The following is a 25,170-nucleotide window of genomic DNA, read 5'->3' as shown; positions in this document are numbered from 1 at the left end:
GCAGAGTTTGCAGCACAGACACATTTCACTTGTATATTTTCACCATTTCCCCCACCTATTCTCGTTGTCCATTTATTTATAGTATTTTACTTGTGGTGCCATACTCTTCCCCTTATAGCTGTAAGCCAAAAGAAGTACCATAATATAATCTTGTTTGTATTAACTTACTGAAGAATGAGAGATCCTATAAGAAATATTCTCTAAGTAATGCTGCTGTCTGTGCTGGGAACCTTGAGGACATGCACTTTAACAGCCCTTCAGAACATCTTGGAGCTTCTCTTACTTATCCTGCCAAATAAGTCCCCTGATGGGTACACTGGTGCCCTCCTTCTGCCGATGACTGTAGCTTTGTGTACGGATATTACTCGGACTTGATTTGATTCTTCCATGTTATTTAGGCTCAAACAAAGAATCTAATGATCCGATCTGAAATAATGGTGACAGCCAAGAAACAAAGCTGTAACCTTACCCCCAGAAAGGTTGGAATGGACGGCTCTTTCCATTAGTGGGACACCCAATTGGGGACCTTGCAGTGCACATTATGGCAGAGCCGGGTGGGAGTTACATGATGTATACCGCCGTCCGCATTGAAGCTTTATACATCAATAATATTTTTGTTTAAATACCGCAATCTGTAGATTTATGATGACATCTAAGAAATCACCTCCTGCATGTATCCAGTCTGCTCCAGATACCAGCGGAGGGAATCGAGACACAGGAGCAAGCTGATAATATATGTGTGTACACTGGGAATGTCCATGCTCAAGTGTTAACTGGAGCATAACCGTATCTTAAACCGGCCATACATTGGTTGAATTACTGACTGTCCAAGAAACTTTCCAATTCAACCAGTAGAAGACCAGTGCATTTTTCCTATTTCTGACCAGGCACATTTTTCGCTTTTCTCTTCTTCATACATGCGGTTTTAAGAGTTTAAAATGTTATTCTCAATCAAATATTCAAATAATGTTTTAATCTTTTTTTCATGAGACATGGTACCTAATTTTTATGCTCTTTTTTTCCCATTTCCTTAAAAAAGTGATGACCACAGAACACCACTAAAATACGTGATCAATTTTGTTCCCCTTTCTGCAATAATTGTTTTTATCTATTTATCAGATACGCTTTTGTTTTTCACAGAGTTGGGGCTATTAATAACAATTTAGTTTTTGTTTTGTTTGTTGTTGTTTTCCCTATTGTATTTATTCATTTTTTTTCACACATTATGCCCCCTTAAGGTCATAAAAGACCATTGGGGAGCATTTCAACATTTAAATACATTTTTATATCATATGTCCCCTGTAACTAGGGCTGGTATATTACACCCAGATTCTTCGATAATTCAGCCTCTTTGCTGTGCAACAGAGCTGGGTCTGGATCTATTAACTCCTTCAGCTCCTGCTCCCTCCTAGCACCTGCCAATCACATAATCACTGGGTCCGGAGGACAAAGTACTTTTAGCACTTCCTATGCTGGATAAATAGTGTGTGTTCAGCAATCAGGAAGGCAGAGGTGGTAATAAACCACCCATGCCTTCTCTTTGGGGAGTCCGGCTGTGGCTGTTGGATAGCTTTTAGCTCCTGCAGCTGCACAATATTGTGTAAGTAGCTTACTCTGTAATGACATTTTAGAACGCTATTTCAGAATAATATGCAGACCTCCTGAACGTTATAATTCTGTGGGCAGTCCACAAATAGTTAAACGATCACTGTCCTTTATACAAACTTTGCATAAATCAGTAGTTTAAGTGAATAAAATGAACTTTGTAAGTATATGTTCTCATAGAAATATGCTTCTTCCTTCACTTATGAGCCATTTCTTAATTTCTACCCACCCAAATGCATCATTTACTCTAAAAACTAGCTAAAATAAATGCCAGGTCACTGAGGTATCAGATTACAGTGGTCTTCCTCTCTCCTACACTTACCAGAAAGCTGCAGCAGGATCTATCTGTGTCTCTCCGCCTCTTTCTCTGCTCCTCAATAGGTTTTAATGCCTATTGAAGGGGAGGATATGGTAGGAGAAGAAAAAGAGGCAGAGAGACACAGATAGATCCTGCTGCAGCTTTCTAGTAAGTGTAGGAGAGAGGAGAGTAGGAATCATTTACTGTATGCCTTTGTGTGCTGTTTATCAGAAATATCATAGCAGCATGTTTCCACCTACTAGCTTAGAGAAAAATGAAAAATAGAAACAGAACCTGCATAGTGGAAAACTGAAGGATACAGGTAATATAATGGACAGTTATAGTGTTATTCCGCATTTACACCTATATAAAAGCTCATTTGGAAGTCGATAGATACACTTTGGTCTAAGGGAGCAGAGCCAGGCATTAAATGGGTACTGATATTATATTAGTGTTTAGTACATGCCTTGCAAAATTTTAAAAATATTGAAAAATGCTCTGGAAGACATATTCATCACAGTTGGGAACTATAACCCCAGTATGATCTATATAGGACAGAGTCAGGAGATATTAATGCGTATTTTCCTTTGTGACAGATATAGCAAGCCCAAAATGCTGGGAGAGAGAAAGTGCCAGGATACACCAGAGTGTAACCAACGAAGCCGCACTGAACAGCTTAGCCTGGGGAGTGAGTGATGGCGACAATGACCTGACGTACGGAGAAGTGGAGCACAGGTTAGATCTGATGCAGGAACAGATGAACAGGTAAGAGATACAGAACAACTACGGCAAATTCTGATTTTCATGTAAACTTGAATTATACTTCCTTTTTGTATAAAACTGTATATAAGCAGAGAAGCACATATTCAGTATAGTCATATACAGGGTGGGCCATTTATATGGATACACCTAAAAAAATGGGAATGGTTGGTGATATCAACTTCCCGTTTGTGGCACATTAGTATATGGGAGGGGGAAAACTTTTCAAGATGGGTGGTGACCATGGCGGCCATTTTGAAGTCGGACATTTTGGATCCAACTTTATAAATGGCCCACCCAGGTGTATCCATATAAATGGCCCACCCTGTACAGTGTTGGAGCGTTATGGGGGTCAGAGTTGGGGGTTGTCCCGGGCACCAAATTTTATGGTGGCACAAAATTTTGACCACAGATTTTCCTGAACTCATCCAGAGAGCAGTACCTGTTCACCCGGCAGCTGATAATGCAGATGGGTAAACCAGCCAGTGGTTGCTTTGACATCTCGGTCTGTGCTGCAGGATCTTCATACAAAGCACTGCAAAGATGAGTTTTTAATGGGCTAACAAAGCTCTTAGCATAATGAAGTGGACTTTATTACTTTGATCTCTGCCATGGAGGACACAACAACCGATCACAAACTCATTTACTCATTTTAACTGCTGTGCTCTGCATAGGCAGCAAATGAGGCTGCACCGTGGACTCTCATATTGCCCCACCTTTTATATCAGTTGTAATTCTGTGAGAGGAGAGACAGACACCTGTTGCCCCAAAATTAAGGGACTTCTGTAAATAAAAAGTATCATTATAATAAACGTTACATGTTTACATTATTTTCTAGACCTATCTAGCGTTAGGGTTAGGATTATGGTTACGTTTTGGACTAGGATTAGGGATAGTGCAATGGTTATGTTTAGGTTTAGAGCTAGTGTAATAAATACAAAAATGTATTGAAAAAATAAAGTGTACGTTTGTAAGGTTTTTTTTTGTTTTTTGACGGATTTTAGCAAAAAGCAGAAATGAACTAAAGGGTCAAAGGGCAAACTATAATTACACTGGTATTTTCTAAAAATACAGCACAGGTAGTGAGGGGTAAGGGGTTCAATACTGAACTGATGGCAGGGACTCGGGTGGAAGGAGGAGGACAAGTTAGGGGGATGCAAAATATCTGCTTTGCCCTGAGGCACTGGCATTCGATGCTACACCACTAATCAAATGTACACAGCACTGATTAATGTTTATTGCCCTACCTTTCCTCTTGACTCAACATGTCCTGACATGAGATGAGTGGCGTAAGACGATTGACTTGCATTTGCCATACTCTGTCAGGAGTCATTGTCTGTATTTGGCCTCCCAGTGGCTGTGGTTGCAACACAATAACGTATTGAATTTTATTTTTGTTGGAATCCCTAGTAAAATTAAAGGGAAGTGTGGACACATCATTAGGCTCAGTATGGCTAAAAAGAAAAAAACATTTCTAATCCATTTATATTTACTTTTTCATGCTTCAATTAAATATTATATTCCATGTTCTTTATAATGGAAAAAATACATCTTAAAATGAATATATATGCATTTTTTTCCCCAAATGTGTCTAAATTTCTGTTACTAAAAATCTGATTTGATGTTTTTCTCAAAGCCACCAATAGAGGGAGTACAATGCTTGAATTCAATAATAAATCAGTATTCGGTAACCTCTCTAGCTCCCCCTAGTGTTGGCTGAAGGCAAACAAATTTTACCATTTAGAGCTACATCTGTACAATGAATTTGTGGAATTGGTATAAAAAAAACTGAGCTTCAACTTCTGTAAAGATTCATTGTGAAATGATTCTGCGCATGATTTATTTATCTTTTTGTATTTAATAATGATCTGGCGTTAGAAAGTGGATATTCACTTGATGATTTGATGCTTCCAAATGTTTTAAGTCTTTTAAGAATAGAATTATGGCATTCTCCACTGATTGCCACATAGTATTACGAAAGTGTTCTGTCCAAGAGCATTGCGTAGAGACAGCATATGGCGGTATGTGAAGTGCCTAACATAGTAGTAACATAGTAACATAGTTTTGAAGGCTGAAGGAAGACCTTATGTCCATCTAGTTCAGCCTATTTTTAGTGCAGCTGTTCTGCATTGTTGATCCTGGGGAAGGCAAAAAACCCACAGAATAGAAGCCAATTTTCTCCATAGGGAAAAAAATTTCTTCCCCTAAGCTGGGTCAACCATCTACCTATAATATTCTGTTATTCGTAACCTTCTATACTGTTACTCACAAGAAAAGCATCCATTCCTTTCTTAAATTCATTCAGTGAGTTGGCCATCACCACTTCCTCAGGAAGAGAATTCCAGAGCCTCACTGCTCTTACCGTGAAGAACCCTCTTCTATGCTGGTGCAGAAATTGTCTTTCCTCCAAACGAAGAGAATGCCCCCTTGTTCTTGTCACAGTCCTTGGTACAAACAGTTCATTGGAGAGATCTCTGTATTGCCCTCTGATATACAGTTGTGGCCAAAAGTATTGACACTCCTGCAATTCTGTCAGATAATACTCAGTTTCTTCCAGAAAATGATTGCAAACACAAATTCTTCGGTATTATTATCTTCGTTTAATTTATCTTAAATGAAAAAACACAAAAAGAATTGTCCTAAAGCCAAATTGGATATAATTCCACACCAAACATAAAAAAGAGGGTGGACAAAAGTATTGGCACTGTTTGAAAAATCATGTGATGTTTCTCTAATTTGTGTAATTAACAGCACCTGTAACTTACCTGTGGCACCTAACAGGTGTTGGCAATAACTAAATCACACTTGCAGCCAGTTGACATGGATTAAAGTTGACTCAACCTCTGTCCTGTGTCCTTGTGTGTACCACATTGAGCATAGAGAAAAGAAAGAAGACCAAAGAACTGTCTGAGGACTTTAGAAACCAAATTGTCAGGAAGCATGAGCAATCTCAAGGCTACAAGTCCATCTCCAAAGACCTGAATGTTCCTGTGTCTACCGTGCGCAGTGTCATCAAGAAGTTTAAAGCCCATGGCACTGTGGCTAATCTCCCTAGATGTGGACGGAAAAGAAAAATTGACAAGAGATTTCAACGCAAGATTGTGCGGATGTTGGATAAAGAACCTCGACTAACATCCAAACAAGTTCAAGCTGCCCTGCAGTCCAAGGGTACAACAGTGTCAACCCGTACTATCCGTCGGCGTCTGAATGAAAAGGGACCGTATGGTAGGAGACCCAGGAAGACCCCACTTCTTACCTCGAGACATTAAAAAAGCCAGGCTGGAGTTTGCCAAAACTTACCTGAAAAAGCCTAAAACGTTTTGGAAGAATGTTCTCTGGTCAGATGAGACAAAAGTAGAGCTTTTTGGGCAAAGGCATAAACATAGAGTTTACAGGAGAAAAAAAGAGGCATTCAAAGAAAAGAACACGGTCCCTACAGTCAAACATGGCGGAGGTTCCCTGATAATTTGGGGTTGCTTTGCTGCCTCTGGCACTGGACTGCTTGACCGTGTGCATGGCATTATGAAGTCTGAAGACTACCAACAAATTTTGCAGCATAATGTAGGGCCCAGTGTGAGAAAGCTGGGTCTCCCTCAGAGGTCATGGGTCTTCCAGCAGGACAATGACCCAAAACACACTTCAAAAAGCACTAGAAAATGGTTTGAGAGAAAGCACTGGAGACTTCTAAGATGGCCAGCAATGAGTCCAGACCTGAATCCCATAGAACACCTGTGGAGAGATCTAAAAATGGCAGTTTGGAGAAGGCACCCTTCAAATATCAGGGACCTGGAGCAGTTTGCCAAAGAAGAATGGTCTAAAATTCCAGCAGAGCATTGTAAGAAACTTATTGATGGTTACCGGAAGCGGTTGGTCGCAGTTATTTTGGCTAAAGGTTGTGCAGCCAAGTATTAGGCTGAGGGTGCCAATACTTTTGTCTGGCCCATTTTTGGAGTTTTGTGTGAAATGATCAATGTTTTGCTTTTTGCTTCATTCTCTTTTGTGTTTTTTTCATTTAAGACAAATTAAATGAAGATAATAATACCAAAGAATCTGTGTTTGCAATCATTTTCAGGAAGAAACTGAGTATTATCTGACAGAATTGCAGGGGTGTCAATACTTTTGGCCACAACTGTACTTCTACATATATATTAAGTCTCCCCTAAGTCTTCTCTTTTCTAGAGTAAATAGACCTAATTTTGATAACCTTTCTGGGTATTGTAGTGAACCAACTCCATTTATCATTTTAGTAGCCCGCCTTTGAACCCTTTCAAGTTTAGTAATGTCTTTCTTGAGCACCGGCGTCCAAAATTGCACACAATACTCCTGTGGTCTGACTAGTGATTTGTATAGAGGGGGAATTATGTTTTCATCTCGTGTCCCCAGACCTCTTCTAATGGCATCCCATGACCCTATTTGCTTTGGTGGCAGCTGCCTGACACTGGGCACTCCAATTTAGCTTCTTATTGACTAAGATGCCTAAGTCTTTTTCCATGTCTGATTTCCCCAGCAGTTTCCCATTTAGTAAGTAATTGTAGCAGCTGTTTCTCCTTCCCATGTGCATAACCTTACACTTATCTGTGTTAAACCTCATTTGCCATTTTTCAGCCCAATTCTCCAATTTACTCAAATCTGTCTGTAGTTGCAAACTGTCCTCCTTTGTGTTAACTACCTTACATAGTTTTGTATCATCTGCAAATAGTGATATTTTACTGTGAAAGCCATCCACTAGATCATTAATAGATATATTAAATAGTAGGGGCCCAATACAGAACCCTGTGGTCCCCCACTAGTAACCCTGGCCCAATCTGAGTATGCACCATTAATAACCACTCCCATAGGGACTTTGTGCTCTACTGTACGAGGTCTGTGCTTTGGTTTGGGGCTCTTACATTCTATTATTATCAGTCCATGTGTTTTTATAGGTTTTCTGCAGCAGTCACATTCTTTCTGTGATGTCCTGCTGAGCGGCTTCCATTTTCGGCATTTGGTGTGATGAGCTCGTGGTGGGTTTCCTTGTTAATGACTAATGTTCCATGTGAATATGAGCTCCACCACTCTGCGAGATTTCACCACAAGCCTCTATGGCCGCCTTGAGCCTTTATTTTTGAAATAGATAAAAGAAACAAAAGAGGCGAAAATTGTCATATACATGGAAGATTAGCTCAAGTGGTGAGAGGAGGAGAAAATGGGGCAATGTCACCTTAGATTTTCTACCTTAGACGATCACTGCAGAAATAATTGCATTTAGAATAAATTGCCTGAACCATCTTCTAAGAACCCAAATTATTTTTCTCATTCATAAAGGAACTTTTCTAAATATTTCATGTATCTGTTATGGGTTCTTAATAGTCTTCTCCGTACTATTAATACTGGTATTATGTATTCTATGCGGCTTCTGGCATTACTATGCTGCCTTGTTTCTGACTCAGTTACTTTGTAAATACACTTATAGCAGGACTGAGTTTATTGTTCTTAAAGGGGTTGTCTGAGATACAATATAAAACCTCAATTTCCACAAAAAAAAAGTCTAGACACTGTGAAATGTAAAGAAAACAAGAATGTGATCATTTGTAAATCTATTACAGGCATATTTTATTAACAGCAGAATACAGAGCAGATCTGAAGTTGAGCGCTGGACGTGTCATTTTGTGCGAAAAAACAACTAATTTAGAAATCAATGGCGGTAACACATCTCACAAAAATAGGGACAGAGCCTTGTCTACCATTGTGTAGCATCCTCTCTTCCTCTCTTCTTTTTACCAAAGTTTGTCAATGACGGGAAGTGAGAACACAACTGATTGAGTTTTGGAAGAAGATCTTTGCCCCATTCTTGTCCAATTTCCAATTCTCGCTGCTACACAATCCAGGGTATTTACCAAATTTTTTATATCATTATGCGTCAAATATTTTCTAATAGCTTAAGTTCTGAGCTGCAGGCGGCTGGTTCATCACCCAAACTCTTCTTCTGCGGATCCTTGCTGCTACGATAGATGCGATATGTGGTTTATCATTGTCTTGCTGAAATATACAAGGTCTTCCCTGAAATATACAAGGTCTTCCCTTAAACAGACATTGTCTGGATGGAGCATATGTTCTATCACCTCTATAAAATGCTCATCATTGATAGCACCTTTCATGTTTAAGTTGCCCATGTCATAGGCAGGAATGACCCAGAAAGAGAAAAGACCAATGCATAGAGACCTGTCCACACCTATAATATATCAAAGCATGTATGCCCCATACAATTACAACAAACCCAAAAAGTGGCATATAGAACAAAGGTACTGTAATACAATGTAATGTACAGTCTCTATACATACATCGGCAAAACACAGTAACCCAAGTTATCTTGTGGTTAATCACAAAATATATAAACAGTATTGCGGTGAACTAGATCACTACATTGATATGTGAACAACCTACAAGCAAACAATCTCATATGGCAAAAAACATAGGCATTTGATGGGCGTCCCCAAAACTGCCTTATAAGTACCTAACAATAAGAAAGCCATATAGTACAATGTAAGAATTGGATGAGTACTGTAGAACACCTGTCAAATCCATGCTAATTGAAAAGAAGGAGATGCATGAAATGAGCAAAGAAAGGTGGGGGCTAAATAATGAATGATGACTAATGTGCCCCTTGCACTATGAGAGCCAAGAATGAAAATTGCTCAGAACAAGCAAAAAACTGAGGGTCCTGATGAAATAACTGCAGAGATGGCTCCAGGGTGGAAGGAGCAAGGTGCAGGGGGGAAGGGTGTGGGAGAACCCCACGTGTATCGCTGCAACAATGCAGCTTCATCAGGGTAAGTCAGGAATGAAACTCAATATCACCAGAGATGGCAGGAATGAAACCCAATACCATCAGAGATGCGGGAACTGTGAACAAGCTGCTGATAACAAGTTGGATGGTCCATGTCCTCGATAACAAACTGGATGGTCCCTCTCCTCATTAACAGACTGGGTAGTCCCTCTACTCGATAACAAGCTGGATGGTCTCACACTTTGATAACAAGCTGGATGGTCCATGTCCTCGATAACAAGCTGGAGAGTCCCTCTCCTCGATAACAAGCTGAATGGTCTCACACTTCGATAACAAGCTGGATGCTCCTGCTCCTCGACAACAAGCTGGATAGTCTCACACTTCAATAACAAGCTGGATGGTCCAGCTCCTTTGACAACAAGCTGGAGAGTCCCTCTCCTCGATAACAAGCTGAGTGGTCTCACACTTCGATAACAAGCTGGATGCTCCTGCTCCTCGACAACAAGCTGGATAGTCTCACACTTCAATAACAAGCTGGATGGTCCAGCTCCTTTGACAACAAGCTGGAGAGTCCCTCTCCTCGATAACAAGCTGAGTGGTCTCACACTTCGATAACAAGCTGGATGCTCCTGCTCCTCGACAACAAGCTGGATGGTCCTGCTCCTTGACAACAAGCTGGATGGGTCCCTCTACTCGATATCAAGCTAGATGGTCACTCTCGTCGATAAAAATCTGGACAGTCCCTCCCCTTATTAACAAGCTGGATTGTCCCTCTCCTCAATAACGAGCTGGATGGATACTCTCCTGTTGAGTTTGCAGGATATGTTGTCCATGGTCTCCATAAAGAAATTTCCACTTTAATTCATCTGACCACAGAACAGTTTTCCATTTTGCCTCCGTACAAGGCGAGCAGTGTTTCTGAATTGTGTTGGTATTTGGCTTTTTCTTTGCATGATAGAGCATTATCTTACATTTGTGGATTGATCAGTAAACCATGGTCACAGACAATGAATGCTGTGATTTGCATGACTGAATAATATCTGTATTTAATGCAGTGCCACCTGAGGGCCTGTAGATCACAAGTATCCAATATGGACCATCAACCTTGTCCCTTGTGCACGTGCATCTCTTTGAATATATAATATGCTGTAGACAGTGGGATATTCAAAGTTTTGCACTTTTATGTTGAGAAATATTTTTTCTGAAATGTTTCCAAAATGTTTAGACGCAGTTGTTCACAGATTGGTGAGCTATGACCATCTTTGCTTCTGAGAGACTCTGCCTCTCTAACATGCTCTTTTATACACAGTCATGTGACTTAGTTGAAAATTGACGCTACAGTTGTTTGTTATTAGGACCACTTACTATTCCAGCTTTTTGTTAACCCTCTCCCCACTGTTTTTTAGATGTCTTGTTGCCATCAATTTCTAAATTGATTAATTTTTTCAAATGAAACGGAAAAATTTCCAACATTCAGCTTCTGCTCTGTTCTATGAATAAAATATGGCTACAAGGGACTTACAAATGATTGCAATCCTGATTTCTTTACATTTGACAGTGTCCTAATTTTTTTAAAATTAGTTTTATATGATCATTAGTGGGGGGAGTTATGATCAGGGCAAGCTGCGGTGCCCAAATGGACAAAGTCATTCTTTCTAATGATTGATGGCGGTCCCTGGGGCCAGACCTGCTCAAATCATACATTGATTATTATTCTAAGCCTAAGCCATCCAGAATAAGCCAGTATCAGAGATATAAGATAGAGAAATACGATAAATAGATAGATAATAGATATTGGATAGATAGATGATAGATAAATAATAGATATTGGATAGATAGATCGATAGATAGATACATACAGTTGTGGCCAAAAGTATTGACACCCCTGCAAGTATTGTCAGATAATACTCAGTTTCTTCCTGAAAATGATTGCAAACACAAATTCTTTGGTATTATTATCTTCATTTAATTTGTCTTAAGTGAAAAAACACAAAAAGAATTGTCCTAAAGCCAAATTGGATCTAACTCCACACCAAACATAAAAAAGAGGGTGGACAAAAGTATTGGCACTGTTCGAAAAATCATGTGATGCTTCTCTAATTTGTGTAATTAACAGCACCTGTAACTTACCTGTGGCACCTAACAGGTGTTGGCAATAACTAAATCACACTTGCAGCCAGTTGACATGGATTAAAGTTGACTCAACCTCTGTCCTGTGTCCTTGTGTGTACCACATTGAGCATGGAGAAAAGAAAGAAGACCAAAGAACTGTCTGAGGACTTGAGAAACCAAATTGTGAGGAAGCATGAGCAACCTCAAGGCTACAAGTCCATCTCCAAAGACCTGAATGCTCCTGTGTCTACCGTGCGCAGTGTCATCAAGAAGTTTAAAGCCCATGGCACTGTGGCTAACCTCCCTAGATGTGGACGGAAAAGAAAAATTGACAAGAGATTTCAACGCAAGATTGTGCGGATGTTGGATAAAGAACCTCGACTAACATCCAAACGAGTTCAAGCTGCCCTGCAGTCCGAGGGTACAACAGTGTCAACCCGTACTATCCGTCGGCGTCTGAATGAAAAGGGACTGTATGGTAGGAGACCCAGGAAGACCCCACTTCTTACCCCGAGACATAAAAAAGCCAGGCTGGAGTTTGCCAAAACTTACCTGAAAAAGCCTAAAACGTTTTGGAAGAATGTTCTCTGGTCAGATGAGGCAAAAGTAGAGCTTTTTGGGCAAAGGCATCAACATAGAGTTTACAGGAGAGAAAAAGGCATTCAAAGAAAAGAACACGGTCCCTACAGTCAAACATGGCGGAGGTTCCCTGATGTTTTGGGGTTGCTTTGCTGCCTCTGGCACTGGACTGCTTGACCGTGTGCATGGCATTATGAAGTCTGAAGACTACCAACAAATTTTGCAGCATAATGTAGGGCCCAGTGTGAGAAAGCTGTGTCTCCCTCAGAGGTCATGGGTCTTCCAGCAGGACAATGACCCAAAACACACTTCAAAAAGCACTAGAAAATGGTTTGAGAGAAAGCACTGGTGATTTCTAAGGTGGCTCAAGTATTTTGGCCAAAATATCAGCTAATACCTCACTAATTGGTAAAAATTTTTTGCACTACATAATTCGGGGTGCAGCCGAGCCCAGACACATTTGGTCTCGTATGAGGGGTGTTCACACTGGGATGCAATGAGAGGGTGCTGGCCAGCCCGCCTAATCGAATAGTAGGGGCGTTACTAATAGGCTGTAAACCAGACACCATGCATTCCCTTTGTGTGAACGGTACCCTATGCGGACCCTCTTTGTGCAATTGTATACTGGGCAGTCACCCCCTCCAGGAATGGGTATGTGGAGAGTGGCTGTTAATCTGGTATTTTGCACCTGTGTTGCTGACATCTTGCTATATGGGCTGGCTGCACCCTGCAGTGCATTTGTTCTAGACCTGGGCAGGTAAGTGTTGCTGCCTTTTTGCTTGTTGTTATATATGAAATTTTGAAGACCTGAGTCGTCTTCTTCAATGGCTTTGCTATTTAGTTTAGTGTAGGGACCCGTAAGCGTGAGGAACTTTGGCGCAGTTTACGGGCTCAAGTATTTTGGCCAAAATATCAGCTAATACCTCACTAATTGGTAAAAAATTTTTTGCACTACATAATTCGGGGTGCAGCCGAGCCCAGACACATTTGGTCTCGTATGAGGGGTGTTCACACTGGGATGCAATGAGAGGGTGCTGGCCAGCCCGCCTAATCGAATAGTAGGGGCGTTACTAATAGGCTGTAAACCAGACACCATGCATTCCCTTTGTGTGAACGGTACCCTATGCGGACCCTCTTTGTGCAATTGTATACTGGGCAGTCACCCCCTCCAGGAATGGGTATGTGGAGAGTGGCTGTTAATCTGGTATTTTGCACCTGTGTTGCTGACATCTTGCTATATGGGCTGGCTGCACCCTGCAGTGCATTTGTTCTAGACCTGGGCAGGTAAGTGTTGCTGCCTTTTTGCTTGTTGTGATTTCTAAGGTGGCCAGCAATGAGTCCAGACCTGAATCCCATAGAACACCTGTGGAGAGATCTAAAAATGGCAGTTTGGAGAAGGCACCCTTCTAATATCAGGGGCCTGGAGCAGTTTGCCAAAAAAGAATGGTCTAAAATTCCAGCAGAGCATTGTAAGAAACTCATTGATGGTTACCGGAAGCGGTTGGTCGCAGTTATTTTGGCTAAAGGTTGTGCAACCAAGTATTAGGCTGAGGGTGCCAATACTTTTGTCTGGCCCATTTTTGGAGTTTTGTGTGAAATGATCAATGTTTTGCTTTTTGCTTCATTCTCTTTTGTGTTTTTTTCATTTAAGACAAATTAAATGAAGATAATAATACTTTACTATTTTCGAGCATCACCAGTGTTTTTTAAATTTTTTGGATAACCCATTTCATTTGTACTTTTGTACTTATACCGTCTAAAAGTCATACATTTGCTAAAGAGCCTGAAATCCTAATTTTGGTAATATTTAAAACTAAATCCGTACAGCAGAAATCTTGCAGCTTCGTATTCCTGAAGGAAAGCAATTTGTGAGTGGCTGGAGGTGGAAATATAAGAAAGTATTGTGCCTGTGCGCCCTCTGCTGGTTGTTAGAGGAACACTATGCAGCTTCAGTATTCACTATTATTATTATTGTAAAGTAAGGACAAAAATAGTTCTTAATATATATAAATTGTTGATTGACCCTCACATGTGATGCTGTGAATTTACTGGTATTTTTCATGAGTGTTCTTCTACTTTGTTGCGAGAAATAGATGCTCGTAGAGGAGACCACTAATGGCAGCCTGTCCTGTGACTATAGAAGTATACAGAGGCATGCAGACAATTCTCTATAAGCTAAAATACAAAAAAAAACTTTCTGGGTTTCTGTGAAGCCTATTTATTTATGTGACTTCCATGTAGAGATAAATTTCAGTGGAATCAGTGAATGGAAGACCCAAGGACAAAAACGAATATAGAAGACAAAAGAGCCAGTCGGTGGATCAGTGGCGGCAGCTGCAGTACGGGGAGGGCTGAGGAGATGCAAGTATACATCTTCCTGGCCGATTCAATTCACATCCAGTTTTTATTTATGCAAATTGAATTCCATCCTAAAATGCGCAAATCTGCCTTAATAAAATTTGGGTAAATTCATTCAACTCCAACCCCATGCGATGCTTCATTTTCCCAGTAATAGCACTTAATACCGGAGGATCCGTCTAACCAAATGTTTTGTAAAAAGTAGTTTACGGAAGAGACCTTTCTTACTTTTTCTTTGAGCTCAACAAGTCCTGAGTTGAGATGCGCAAAGTGATTAGATCTGAGAAAAAAATAAAATATGATTTTATGACACTCTGTCTGGAGTTGTTTATGCTATTGGTGTCTATGTGAGTGTGTCCACCCAGTGGCTGACGTGTGTGTTGCAGACTGTCCAGAATTTTATACAAAAACTGACCGCGCTCGAGAGAGAAAATTCGAAATTTATGCCTAGTTATAAAAGAGGTTAAAAAGGTGTCAAAAATACTCTTAAAAAGAAGGTTCCTACAAGGAAAGGTAAAATAACACACAAGGGCAAGGGCAGCACTACCTGACTTTGTCTGCACTTTATGGCAGCATTATTTAGGCTCTCATATGGGCAAAGCTAGTTATGTCAATTTTTTTTTCCATGTGTTGTTTAAGTTAAACTTCTGGCCTTTTGGATTCACTTGGGGGGCAGGGATTAGCCACCCTTTTCACCACCTGTATACAGATTTTGTGTGTTTGTGCAAATTTCTGTGTATTTTTAATTCTTTTGGATTTGTGTGTTATTTTACCATTCCTTGTAGGAACCTTCTTTTTAAGAGTATTATTGACTGCTTTTTGACCTTTATAACTAGACATATATTTAGATGTTCTCCCTCGAGCGCGGTCAGTTTTTGTATAATATCAGGGTTTACTTTCTCTAGGGGTGACACCTACCCTTACTGACCCTAGCAGCTGAGGTTATTTTAGTGGTCATCCAGCCGCTTGTGTGGGTTTTTTTTTAACATATTTCATCTTCTGTCCAGAAATTTGCTATAATACATGGAATTTGTATTTTTATTTGAACCAAAATTCAAGAAATTGGAAGGATCTAAGACCCTCTGTACTCTCATTTTCCTATAAGAATAACGTATGCGTTCAGTGAATGATGATATAAATATATAGATAATAGATAAATAGTAGATAAATGATAGATGGATACAGGCTTGGACTGGCCCACAGGGTAATCCCCCGGTGGGCCCCCAACCCCCCTGTATGAGAAGTACTTGGCATAATTCAATTGATTCTGTATAGAAAAAGGCAACATGTCACCATTCACTAATCAAACTACTCAGTTTATTATTATATATAGATATAGGTAAATTTGTGAACAAGGGGAGTGTAATATTTGTATGCAAGTGGGCCCCCAAGGTCAGTGTTACTGGTGGGCCCTTGGCACTCCAGTCCGACACTGGATAGATAATAATCTTTATATAGCGCTATCATATTCCACAGCACTTTACACACATTATCATCCTGTCCCCGATGGGGCTCACAATCTAATTTCCCTATCAGTATGTCTTTGGAATGTGGGAGGAAACCGGAGAACCCGGAGGAAACCCACACAAACATGGGGAGAACATACAAACTCCTTGCAGATGTTGTCCTTGGTGGGATTCGGACCCAGGACTCCAGCACTGCAAGGCTGTAATGCTAACCACTGAGCCACCATGCCACCCTAGATAGATAATAGATGATAGATAGATACAACTAAACTTCCAAGTTTTGGTAACTATTCAAACTGAGTACACCCCTCCACCCCTCGAGGTTCTCCTTCCTTCAGGGGGAGATCGGTGCATGTGGATCACTGTACCTGCTATTTGAAGCTGTTAGAGTCTGTCTGCAGTGAGCTCCCTCTAGTGGCGGTTGCAGGAGTCACTATTGCTGTGCAGTATGTAGGGGGGCAGTGGGATCAGACGTTCGTCACTGAATATCTTAACTAACACGTTTGCTTTACTGATGTATAATATTTCGATCAGCCGACGTTCCCACCTTCTTGCAGCCTGACGTCGGCACAGCAGTCATCTCTCACATCTCCCTGTTAGTCCTATTTTAATTACATCTGGGCCAAGATAAAAGAAGAGCGTTGAGTGTGACCGATCTGTGCAGCGCGCTCGCTCAGAGGAACACCGAAGTTGATTTTTAATATGTGGAATAATTCAGAGTTAATTTGTAATTACAGGCTGGAATCGCAAATGACTGCTGATATCCAGGCTATTCTCCAGCTCCTGCAGAGACCGCCATCCCTCGTCCCTCCCGCTTACAGCATGGTGACGGCCAATTCTGAATATCAAAGGCCGACGGTCAGGCAGGTGCAGAATCAACATCCTCGTGCGTCAATCAAAACAGACCGGAGCTTTACACCGTCACCACAGGCGAGTACAGGACACGTGGGAAATACTTACCGATGGACATCGTCCAAACGTATGCACATTGCAAAGCGGCATAAAGAGAGAGTTTTCTACTACCCTATAAGCCTATGAAGAGTGAATGGAGTGGTGTGCAAGCGTGCGGCCAACGCTTCACTCCGATAGGACTGGTCAGAGATCTGTTCTTGGGATAACTGGACCCAAAGTAATCACCTGTTCAATAGATAAGGCGGTACCTTTTACTCTTGGGAACACCAGTTTAAAATAGTTGGAACAAATTAATTTTAAGGGGAATCTGTCCTCAGGTTTTTGCCCATCTGAGAGCAGTATGATGTAGGGGCAGAGAAACTGATTCCAGCAATCTATCACTTACTGAGCTGCTTGGTGTAGTTTTGATAAAATCACCATTTTCTCTGCTGCAGATCTAGCATTCCTCTGAATGCGGAGCTCTGTATAACCCCGCCGATATCACTGATTGGACGCTTTCTGTATACACTGTGCGTACGCAAAAATCTGCCAATCAGTGGTTAGAGGCAGTATTATACAGAGCTCATGTATATGCTTGACTACCTGGCAGCAGGTTTACTAGTTCGCTAGTGATCATCTCCTGCCGATAAAACAGAGATATTATCAAAGTACACATCACTGGAATCAGTGTCTGAACCCACTATATTATGTTTCTCTTAGACTAGGTGGCAACAACCTGGTGACCGATTTCCTTTAACATGCATAAAAAGTTGCTATTTGTGCATAATTTGACATTAATTCTGCTCTTTGAGAACATTGGGACGTGTACCAATTAAAGGGAATCTGCGTTTTTTTAATGTAATCTGAGAACAGCATGATGTAGAGACAGAGAGCCTGATTCCAGTGATATATCGGCGCTATCAATTCTGAGCACCCACAACCACTGATTGGCAGCTTCAGGGGCGGGGTTACACAGATTAGCTGGACTGTCTTGCACGTGAGTCCTAGTCCTGTAGTGATAATCTCTTGCTGATAAAACACTGATTGTATTGAAATTACAGCACGCTTAATAAGTGACACATGCCCGGAATCAGGCTCTCTGGCCCTACATTGTGATTCTCTTGGATTTCATAGAAAAAAAAAACCCTGCTGACAGATGCTCTATAACATATATATTTCTTTTTTTTATTATTTCTTTTTTTTTTTTTTTTACAGAGCTCTGAACTTGTAGACTTTGAAAAACCAAAATCCAAAGAATCCATCCCTAGCGTGATCCATCTAAACGCAACATCTGAGGACAACCTGACGCTGGAGTTCCAGCCGAGGCGATGCACGTCATATCTGAACCCGATGAGACACACATCTCTGCCAGATTCTTCCACGCACCACAGAGGGAACATGTCCCCCCTGCACAGGCACGAATCCGACCCTGGTCTTCCTGGAAAATAATCCCCAAAAAAAAAAGTTTCTTTTATAGGTACTTTCAAATAAATTGTAAGTGCTTTTAATGGCTGTTTTCCTCTTTGTATGTAAAATCCTCTTTACTTGACTCAGGGGTTAAAAAAATGGATATCTAATATGCAAAAGTACTGTATATTTTGATACATGTGAAGCTTTTGAGAAGTCATGATGTAACATCATGGAAAGACTGTATGCTTAAATAGAAAACTGCCAGCATCACAAGGCACCTTATATTTTTTATTTTTCCTTTTTTTTAACACTTGCATGTTAGGAAGTGTTTTTTTTTTTTTTTTTTTTAATTTTAATCGCATGAAGAATGATATTAAATTATTTCTCAGAGATGTAATATGATCAAGTGAAAACTGACTGTCGAATTCTTCCAGATTATTATTACTATATTATTTTTTTTTTTTTTTTTTTAATGTGGATTTTGTAGAAGATTCCGCTTCGAAATCCACATGGAAAAAAAAACTTCCTTTTTATTTCAATAAAAAAAATGCACGTGATTTTTTTTAATTTTTTTTTTTGCCCCATGGGAAAAAAAAAGAAAGAAGCTACGCGTCATTTTTTTTAAAGTCCTTTTATGCTTGAAAAATAGCAACAAAGTTTCTGAATCCATTGATGCAGAAAAAAAAACCGCCTAAAGAAACGCACACGCAAAAAAAAAAAACTTTTACAAACTTAGGGTTTATTTTTTTTGGGATGTGTAGCAGATTGTGCTCCAAAATCCACTGAAAATGAAAAAAAAATTATTCAGATGTTTCAAATAACTTTTCAATATGTCTCCTATTGTGCACATGGTTTTGTGTTTTTTTCCACCTGGGAAAAAAAAGAAGGAACTTGTCAATAGAGTTTTTCAGCTTGAAAATATGCTTTAAATTTAACCAAAAAATGCCCTATAAACAAAAAGCCTGTAAAAAAAAAAAAATCCCAAAGACACCATAGAGAACTTTGTTTTATGTAAGGTTTCTTGTTTTTGTGAGTTTTTTTTTCCAAGCAGAAAAATCCACGTCAAAGAACTGCGTCAACATTCGCCTTGGAGTGCTACCTGATCACAGTGTGCCGTATAAGAGACTGCCACTCCTTACTGCACATGCTTGTTTCAGGTTCCTTTTAAGGTGGCGGGGAAAAGCACAATGCAAAAAGAAATCATGCAGAAATTGTGTGCTGAAATGTGGGGAAGTCTGTTGCAATTGAGATAGCAAATATCCATCTTTGAACTTATTATTTTTTTTTAATGTACTCTACTTAGATCATATTCATGATATGTCTTTCTAGCCATTAATTAAAGCTCAGATTTTCGGATGCGGATCCAGTGTATAAAGTAAATTTTTCATAGTCTGTCATCCTGCAGCCACCACTAAGGGGCGCTGAAGAGTTTCCTGCCTACTGTTTGTAAATAGAACTTGGTAGTATGCAATAAACTCCTAAGCTCCACCTAGTGGAGGCTGCAGGTAGCACACGTCCTATCAACATTATCTATACAGGGTTATTTATAAATTCTTATAAAAAAAAGGAAACCAATACAGAATTGTATAATATAAATAATCATCGTAGAACAATGGGGCTAAAATAACATGGTATTAAAATTGAAAGATTCACTTTAGAATAAGCATGCAGTCCCCATTGCTGCTAGTGTAGAGTAGATTAAATCGCGTACCTATGTCTTGCCAGTCCATCGAATTGTACGAGCCGGTAAGCATGATAGGAGACGGGGGTCCCTTGTATAGTGTCATAGGTTGTCTATTAGTGATGAGCGAACGTGCACGGATTAGGTGTTATCTGAGCATGCTCGGGTGCTAACCGAGGGTCTTCGGCGTGCTCGAATAATATGTTTGGGACCCCCCCGTGCCTGCATGTCTGTTCGACAGCCGCAACACATGCATGGATTGCCTAACAAACAGGAGGGGGGGGTTGCCGAGAGGTATCTTGTATGTGGCTTTAGAACATGAAGAATAAGGAGAATTTCTCATTTGCTCTTTAGAAAAACATTTTCTAAAAACCCAAACCTCAGCGCCATTAATTCTCAAGGATTGCTGCGTCATGCCACACCTTGGCTTTCGTAGCCAATCCTAAAATTCATGACCTACCAGAGCAATGACTTTTCCAAATTAGCGGCTGTCCGTTCTGGTTATATGACTGTATCGGGCATGTAGAAAGGGTTTGTTTTTCATTGCACAACCCCGGTGAAGTCGATGGGCATAGCCTTAAAGTGACGCATTTTGGGCATGTCAATCGATGCTTTACTCATCTTGCATGGGATTTTTTTTGAGTGTGAAAAAAAAGAGGGACACAACGCAGAGAAAAAATATATCCGTATACATAGATATGATTTTTTTTTATTCTGGATTTAAAGTTCTGTCTATGAGAATATCTATATAGAACTAGTAAAAAATACGAACAAAGCGATGGACGAGCAAAAGTCTTTACACCAAACCAGGCTTAAAGTCACAGTTCTTTAGCAGAGCTTGTTGCGCGCACAGCGCCCGGCTACGGCGGGTGATCGACTAGTCTCGGTTTCACTTTGTCTTCCTTGGATTTTTTAGTCCTCAGGGCAATGAATAGGTTTCCAGAACATTTTCCAGTGTTAATTATAGGCCTGGAGAATAAGTCTTGAGTATTTGCATACAGATGAACAGCCCCGGAGGGAACGTACGGAATAGCGCAGCCTAGATACGAGAATATCCTATTACAAATGTGCTGTGTGTGCCGGAGTAAGCAAACATTGCTGCTGTGATGGGAATAATTACCTGCGCAGACAGGTGGGTGCATTATTTAGGAGTCACCAGTGCACACGAGAGGACGGCTGGGGAATTCTGGCGATTGACTACATCGCTGTTTGGCCATTATGTCATTACGGACATTTTTTCATGATCCATAAAACATTAATTATAGCCCAAAAGAAACTTTGTGTACAATATTCAATTTGTGATTTGCACTCATCACGGCTCTCGCTACGTCCTTATATATATTCTTAAATTGCTCTTAAGTAGTGATGAGCGAACGTGCTGGGATAAGGTGTTATCTGAGCATGCTCGGGTGCTAACCGAGTGACTTCAGCGAGCTCAAATAATATGTTCCAGTCCCCGCGGCTGCATGTCTCGCTGATGTTAGACACCCGCAACACATGCAGGGATGGCCTGTTTGTTGGGGGTCTCGAATATACTTTTTGAGTGCGCCAAAGATCCTCAGTTAGCCCACTAGCACGCTCTGATAACGCTTTATCCGAGCATGCTCGCTCATCATTACTCCTAAGTAATTTTGCCAGTTTTCTGCTCACAACTATTCTGTTCTGTGAACCCTTTAAAAATAATTCTACATTGTGTCTTTTTGCCCTTGGAAGGGAGCATGCTGTGACGAGCCCTTTTGAGCTGAGACGAACCCTTTTGTGCTGCCCATGAAAGAGCCACTGCCAGACATCTCTGGCGTTGGCTTATTTCTTAGAGAAAAAAAAAAGGAGCAATGACCTGAAATCAGACATACTAGATTCTTAACTCTCCGAACATACACATTAGACTAAAATAAATATGATCATTTTTATTTTTATTACTTCATCATTACTTAATATTTTATACCTATATGTCTAAAAAAAATCCCCATGAGAATAAAACCCGAGGAATGCTCCTTGGAAAATGCCTGTATGTCCATTTGTGATGTAGTAATGTGACAGTGATGATTCATATTTGAAAGCAATAATAGTGTACGTATGGATTTATACCGATTTGAGGTTGGAATATTTATGTTCTCGGTAGTTTGGCTGCTGTGTAGTATTAGGGATCACTTTGCAGAGTCCTGGCCATAGGTAGAGTGACTGAGCCTGTGTGTCCGTTCATAAGATGGACATGCATAGCGCTATACACTTTGAACACCAGGTGGCGCTATACCATGTACTATAAACAGCATTACTTTCCACTGGATGACTTTTTTAACAGCATGTAAATGGCAAATAGCATTCATTTTTGACGATTAATACAACGGATGTGATATAAAATGGTGGGACAGGCTTTTTTTTTTTAATGGGCTTATAAATGTCAAACGTAACAATGGCTGCCACTTTAGAACAAAACCATTAAGGTGACGATCTGGGAGATTATTATATCGTATCTCTTTAATATCTTGTTTAGTTGGATGAAATTTACGAATTCCAGCTGTTCAGCAGCTCAGCGCCGCGTTATCGCGTCTCAGCGGCAAGTGTCCTTTGAAATGACTGTTTGCGTTGTGCCATCACGTGACCTGTCAGCGTCCCTTTAATTGTGGGTGCCGATCCCGAAATGTGCAGAGTGCGGTCACGCATAACCGCTGCTGAATTCAGACTTTTCTGCTGTCATTGTCGTGTTCACAGTCGTTTCTACTGTGCAGCAATGCGACACTTTCCTGGACCTGTCAATTTTCAAAATTGTCTTTATTTATTTTTTTCTCCCTCCAAATCTGTAATCAGTAATTGTATTGGTATATGGCCTCCGCTCCGATACAATGATCTAAATAATGTAGGAAATTTAAGAATAAGTAATTAAATATTAATGACTCTTAGAAAGTAAACTGCACATGGCCGAGTTGTGTGACCACAGTCTGCACAACCTCTGTATGCTGCCATTCAGGGGCTGCCGAGTGCAGAACGTTTCTCCCCTAACAGCAGTTCTTTTACAGGAAAATGACTAGACAGGAATATTTGGCAGAATATTTTCTCCCAAAATATTGTTCAGTGGAATATGCCACCCCTTCTACATATTTACCGAAATATTCGAAAGGCTAAAATCAGGAAACCTATCTGGAGATCCCTGCTGTCCGGACCACAGGTAGCATGAATTAGAGACTGCATCAAGTTTCAGAGAAAACACTGTGCTTTGAAAAACAGGAACTCTGCATCTCGGGAGACTAGTCCGTGGGAAAAGTGCCAGGAGCTTCTCTCCCTATACATACACATAAAGGAAGAAAAACAAACATGGCTGCAACAGCAGTCAGTCTGTAATTCATTCTCATGGTTCGGTCAGGATGAATCTACCATCAGTTTTCCTTTAAAGGGGCTGGTCCACCTTTGAGACCCATTTGTTTTCCTAATTAAATGCTTGTACTTTGAGCAAAAAAATCTTTGGGTTTCATTAAACGCACAGCCTCAGTGTTGCACTGTCTGTTGCTGGCTGCAGAATGAGTTAACTGTGAATTGGTGAGTGAGCTGGTTCGGACTGTCTGACAGGAGAGTTTGTAACTTTAATCTGTCGCTTTCTGAGCTTCTCTAAACTCATTTATTACCACAAAACCCATCAGGGTTGAGTGTGCAGAGAAAGAAAGAGCCTATAAAATCCAAACCGTGCTAAATTTTTTATGAAACCCAAATGCTAAAATGATATTTAGCTCGAAATACATGTATTTAAAGATAAAAAAAAGGGCCCAAAAGGTGGACATTTAAGATGAGACAGCAGACATCTAAGAGCTATTTCACTCGCTACCCCATTGCATACATCATTCCTCAGCCTCCACACTCTTATGCATGTGATTTTAGTAGGTAGAAGGGAAGAGACGACAGCCAAAACTGTCCCACGGGAATAAAGGTTTGTTGAAAACTGTCACTCCGATCCCTCTTTTCCCATAAATGCCTCCATTGGAAGGAATCTGATGACCCTCTTACCCATTAGATGCTTGACTGATCCTAAAGCCAAGAGTGTCTTCATGATGATGACCTCCTTCATGACATTCTTATACCCTGGTAGAGCATAGGGCTGCAAGCATATCTGTAGTTCTAAGAGACTAAAGTCTTTCAGCCTGGAATTACATGACCATCCATCTATGATATGGGGAGGGGATATATGGGCTCATGCAAGGGTCTTAAAAGTAGAACAGCAGTTGGGCAGCTGGGACATACACCAATATCAAGAATGGTTTGGTTCTTGTCCGAATCCACTTACAGTGTCACTCTACATCAGAGCCATAGCGAGATGGTTTTCTTTAACTATAACAAAGATTCACCTTCCTGCCATAGCATGTTCCCTCTGCAACCTTACCATGCCGCATGCTCCCTCTGTAACTATACCCCACATTGTTACCTCTGTAACTGTACCTTACAGCAGGCTCCCTCTGTAACCGTACCATGCCGCATGCTCCCTCTGTAACCATACCTCATAGCATGCTCCCTCTGTAACCATACCATGCCGCATGCTCCCTCTGTAACCATACCCTACATCAGGTTACCTCTGTAACCGTACCACACAGCATGCTCCCTCTGTTACCATTACTCACAGCATGTTGCCTCTAACCGTACCTCATAGCATGCTCCCTCTGTAACCATACCATGCCGCATGCTCCCTCTGTAACCATACCTCATAGCATGCTCCCTCTGTAACCATACCATGCTGCATGCTCCCTCTGTAACCATACCTCATAGCATGCTCCCTCTGTAACCATACCATGCCGCATGCTCCCTCTGTAACCATACCCTACATCAGGTTACCTCTGTAACCGTACCACACAGCATGCTCCCTCTGTTACCATTACTCACAGCATGTTGCCTCTAACCGTACCTCACAGCATGCTCCCTCTGTAACCATACCCTACATCATGTTGCCTCTGTAACCATACCTCACAGCATGCTCCCTCTGTAACCATACCCTACATCATGTTGCCTCTGTAACCATACCTCACAGCATGCTCCCTCTGGACTGCCTGTGTAATATGGGGAGCACAGATGCTCCAAAGTGAGAGACACTCCTTTTATCACTCTTCACTCTAGCCAAGACATCCTTTGTCCTGCACATGGACCTCACCTCCTGATGAAGTTTGCAGATGTTGCCTGCCTCTTCTACACTAAGGAATTCACTTGTAAAGACATAGTAAGATAGTTTACAATACCATATATAAGTGTTCGAAAGTGCAAAGTAATA

At 40.8% G+C, this 25,170-nt stretch overlaps 1 protein-coding gene across 5 annotated transcripts in view; it reads left to right on the top strand.

The window, feature by feature from the left end:
• Nucleotides 1-18,342, top strand: part of KCNH7 (potassium voltage-gated channel subfamily H member 7) — a 385,987-nt gene extending 367,645 nt beyond the window's left edge. For all 5 annotated transcript variants that reach the window (XM_073545747.1, XM_073545745.1, XM_073545746.1 and 2 more), the window contains 3 exons: nt 2,500-2,668; nt 16,681-16,873; nt 18,050-18,342. In XM_073545747.1, coding sequence (XP_073401848.1) covers nt 2,500-2,668; nt 16,681-16,873; nt 18,050-18,283 — 596 coding nt within the window. In that variant the 3' untranslated portion in view covers nt 18,284-18,342. The remainder of the gene's footprint in view (nt 1-2,499; nt 2,669-16,680; nt 16,874-18,049) is intronic.
• Nucleotides 18,343-25,170: the final 6,828 nt, after the last annotated feature.

Source organism: Dendrobates tinctorius, unplaced genomic scaffold, assembly GCF_039654945.1.
Source record: "Dendrobates tinctorius isolate UK_male_01 unplaced genomic scaffold, ASM3965494v1 ptg000143l, whole genome shotgun sequence".
NCBI classification, from domain to species: Eukaryota; Metazoa; Chordata; class Amphibia; order Anura; family Dendrobatidae; genus Dendrobates; species Dendrobates tinctorius.
Note: the sequence above shows the minus strand (reverse complement) of the source record. Positions and strands in the feature narration are given on the sequence as shown.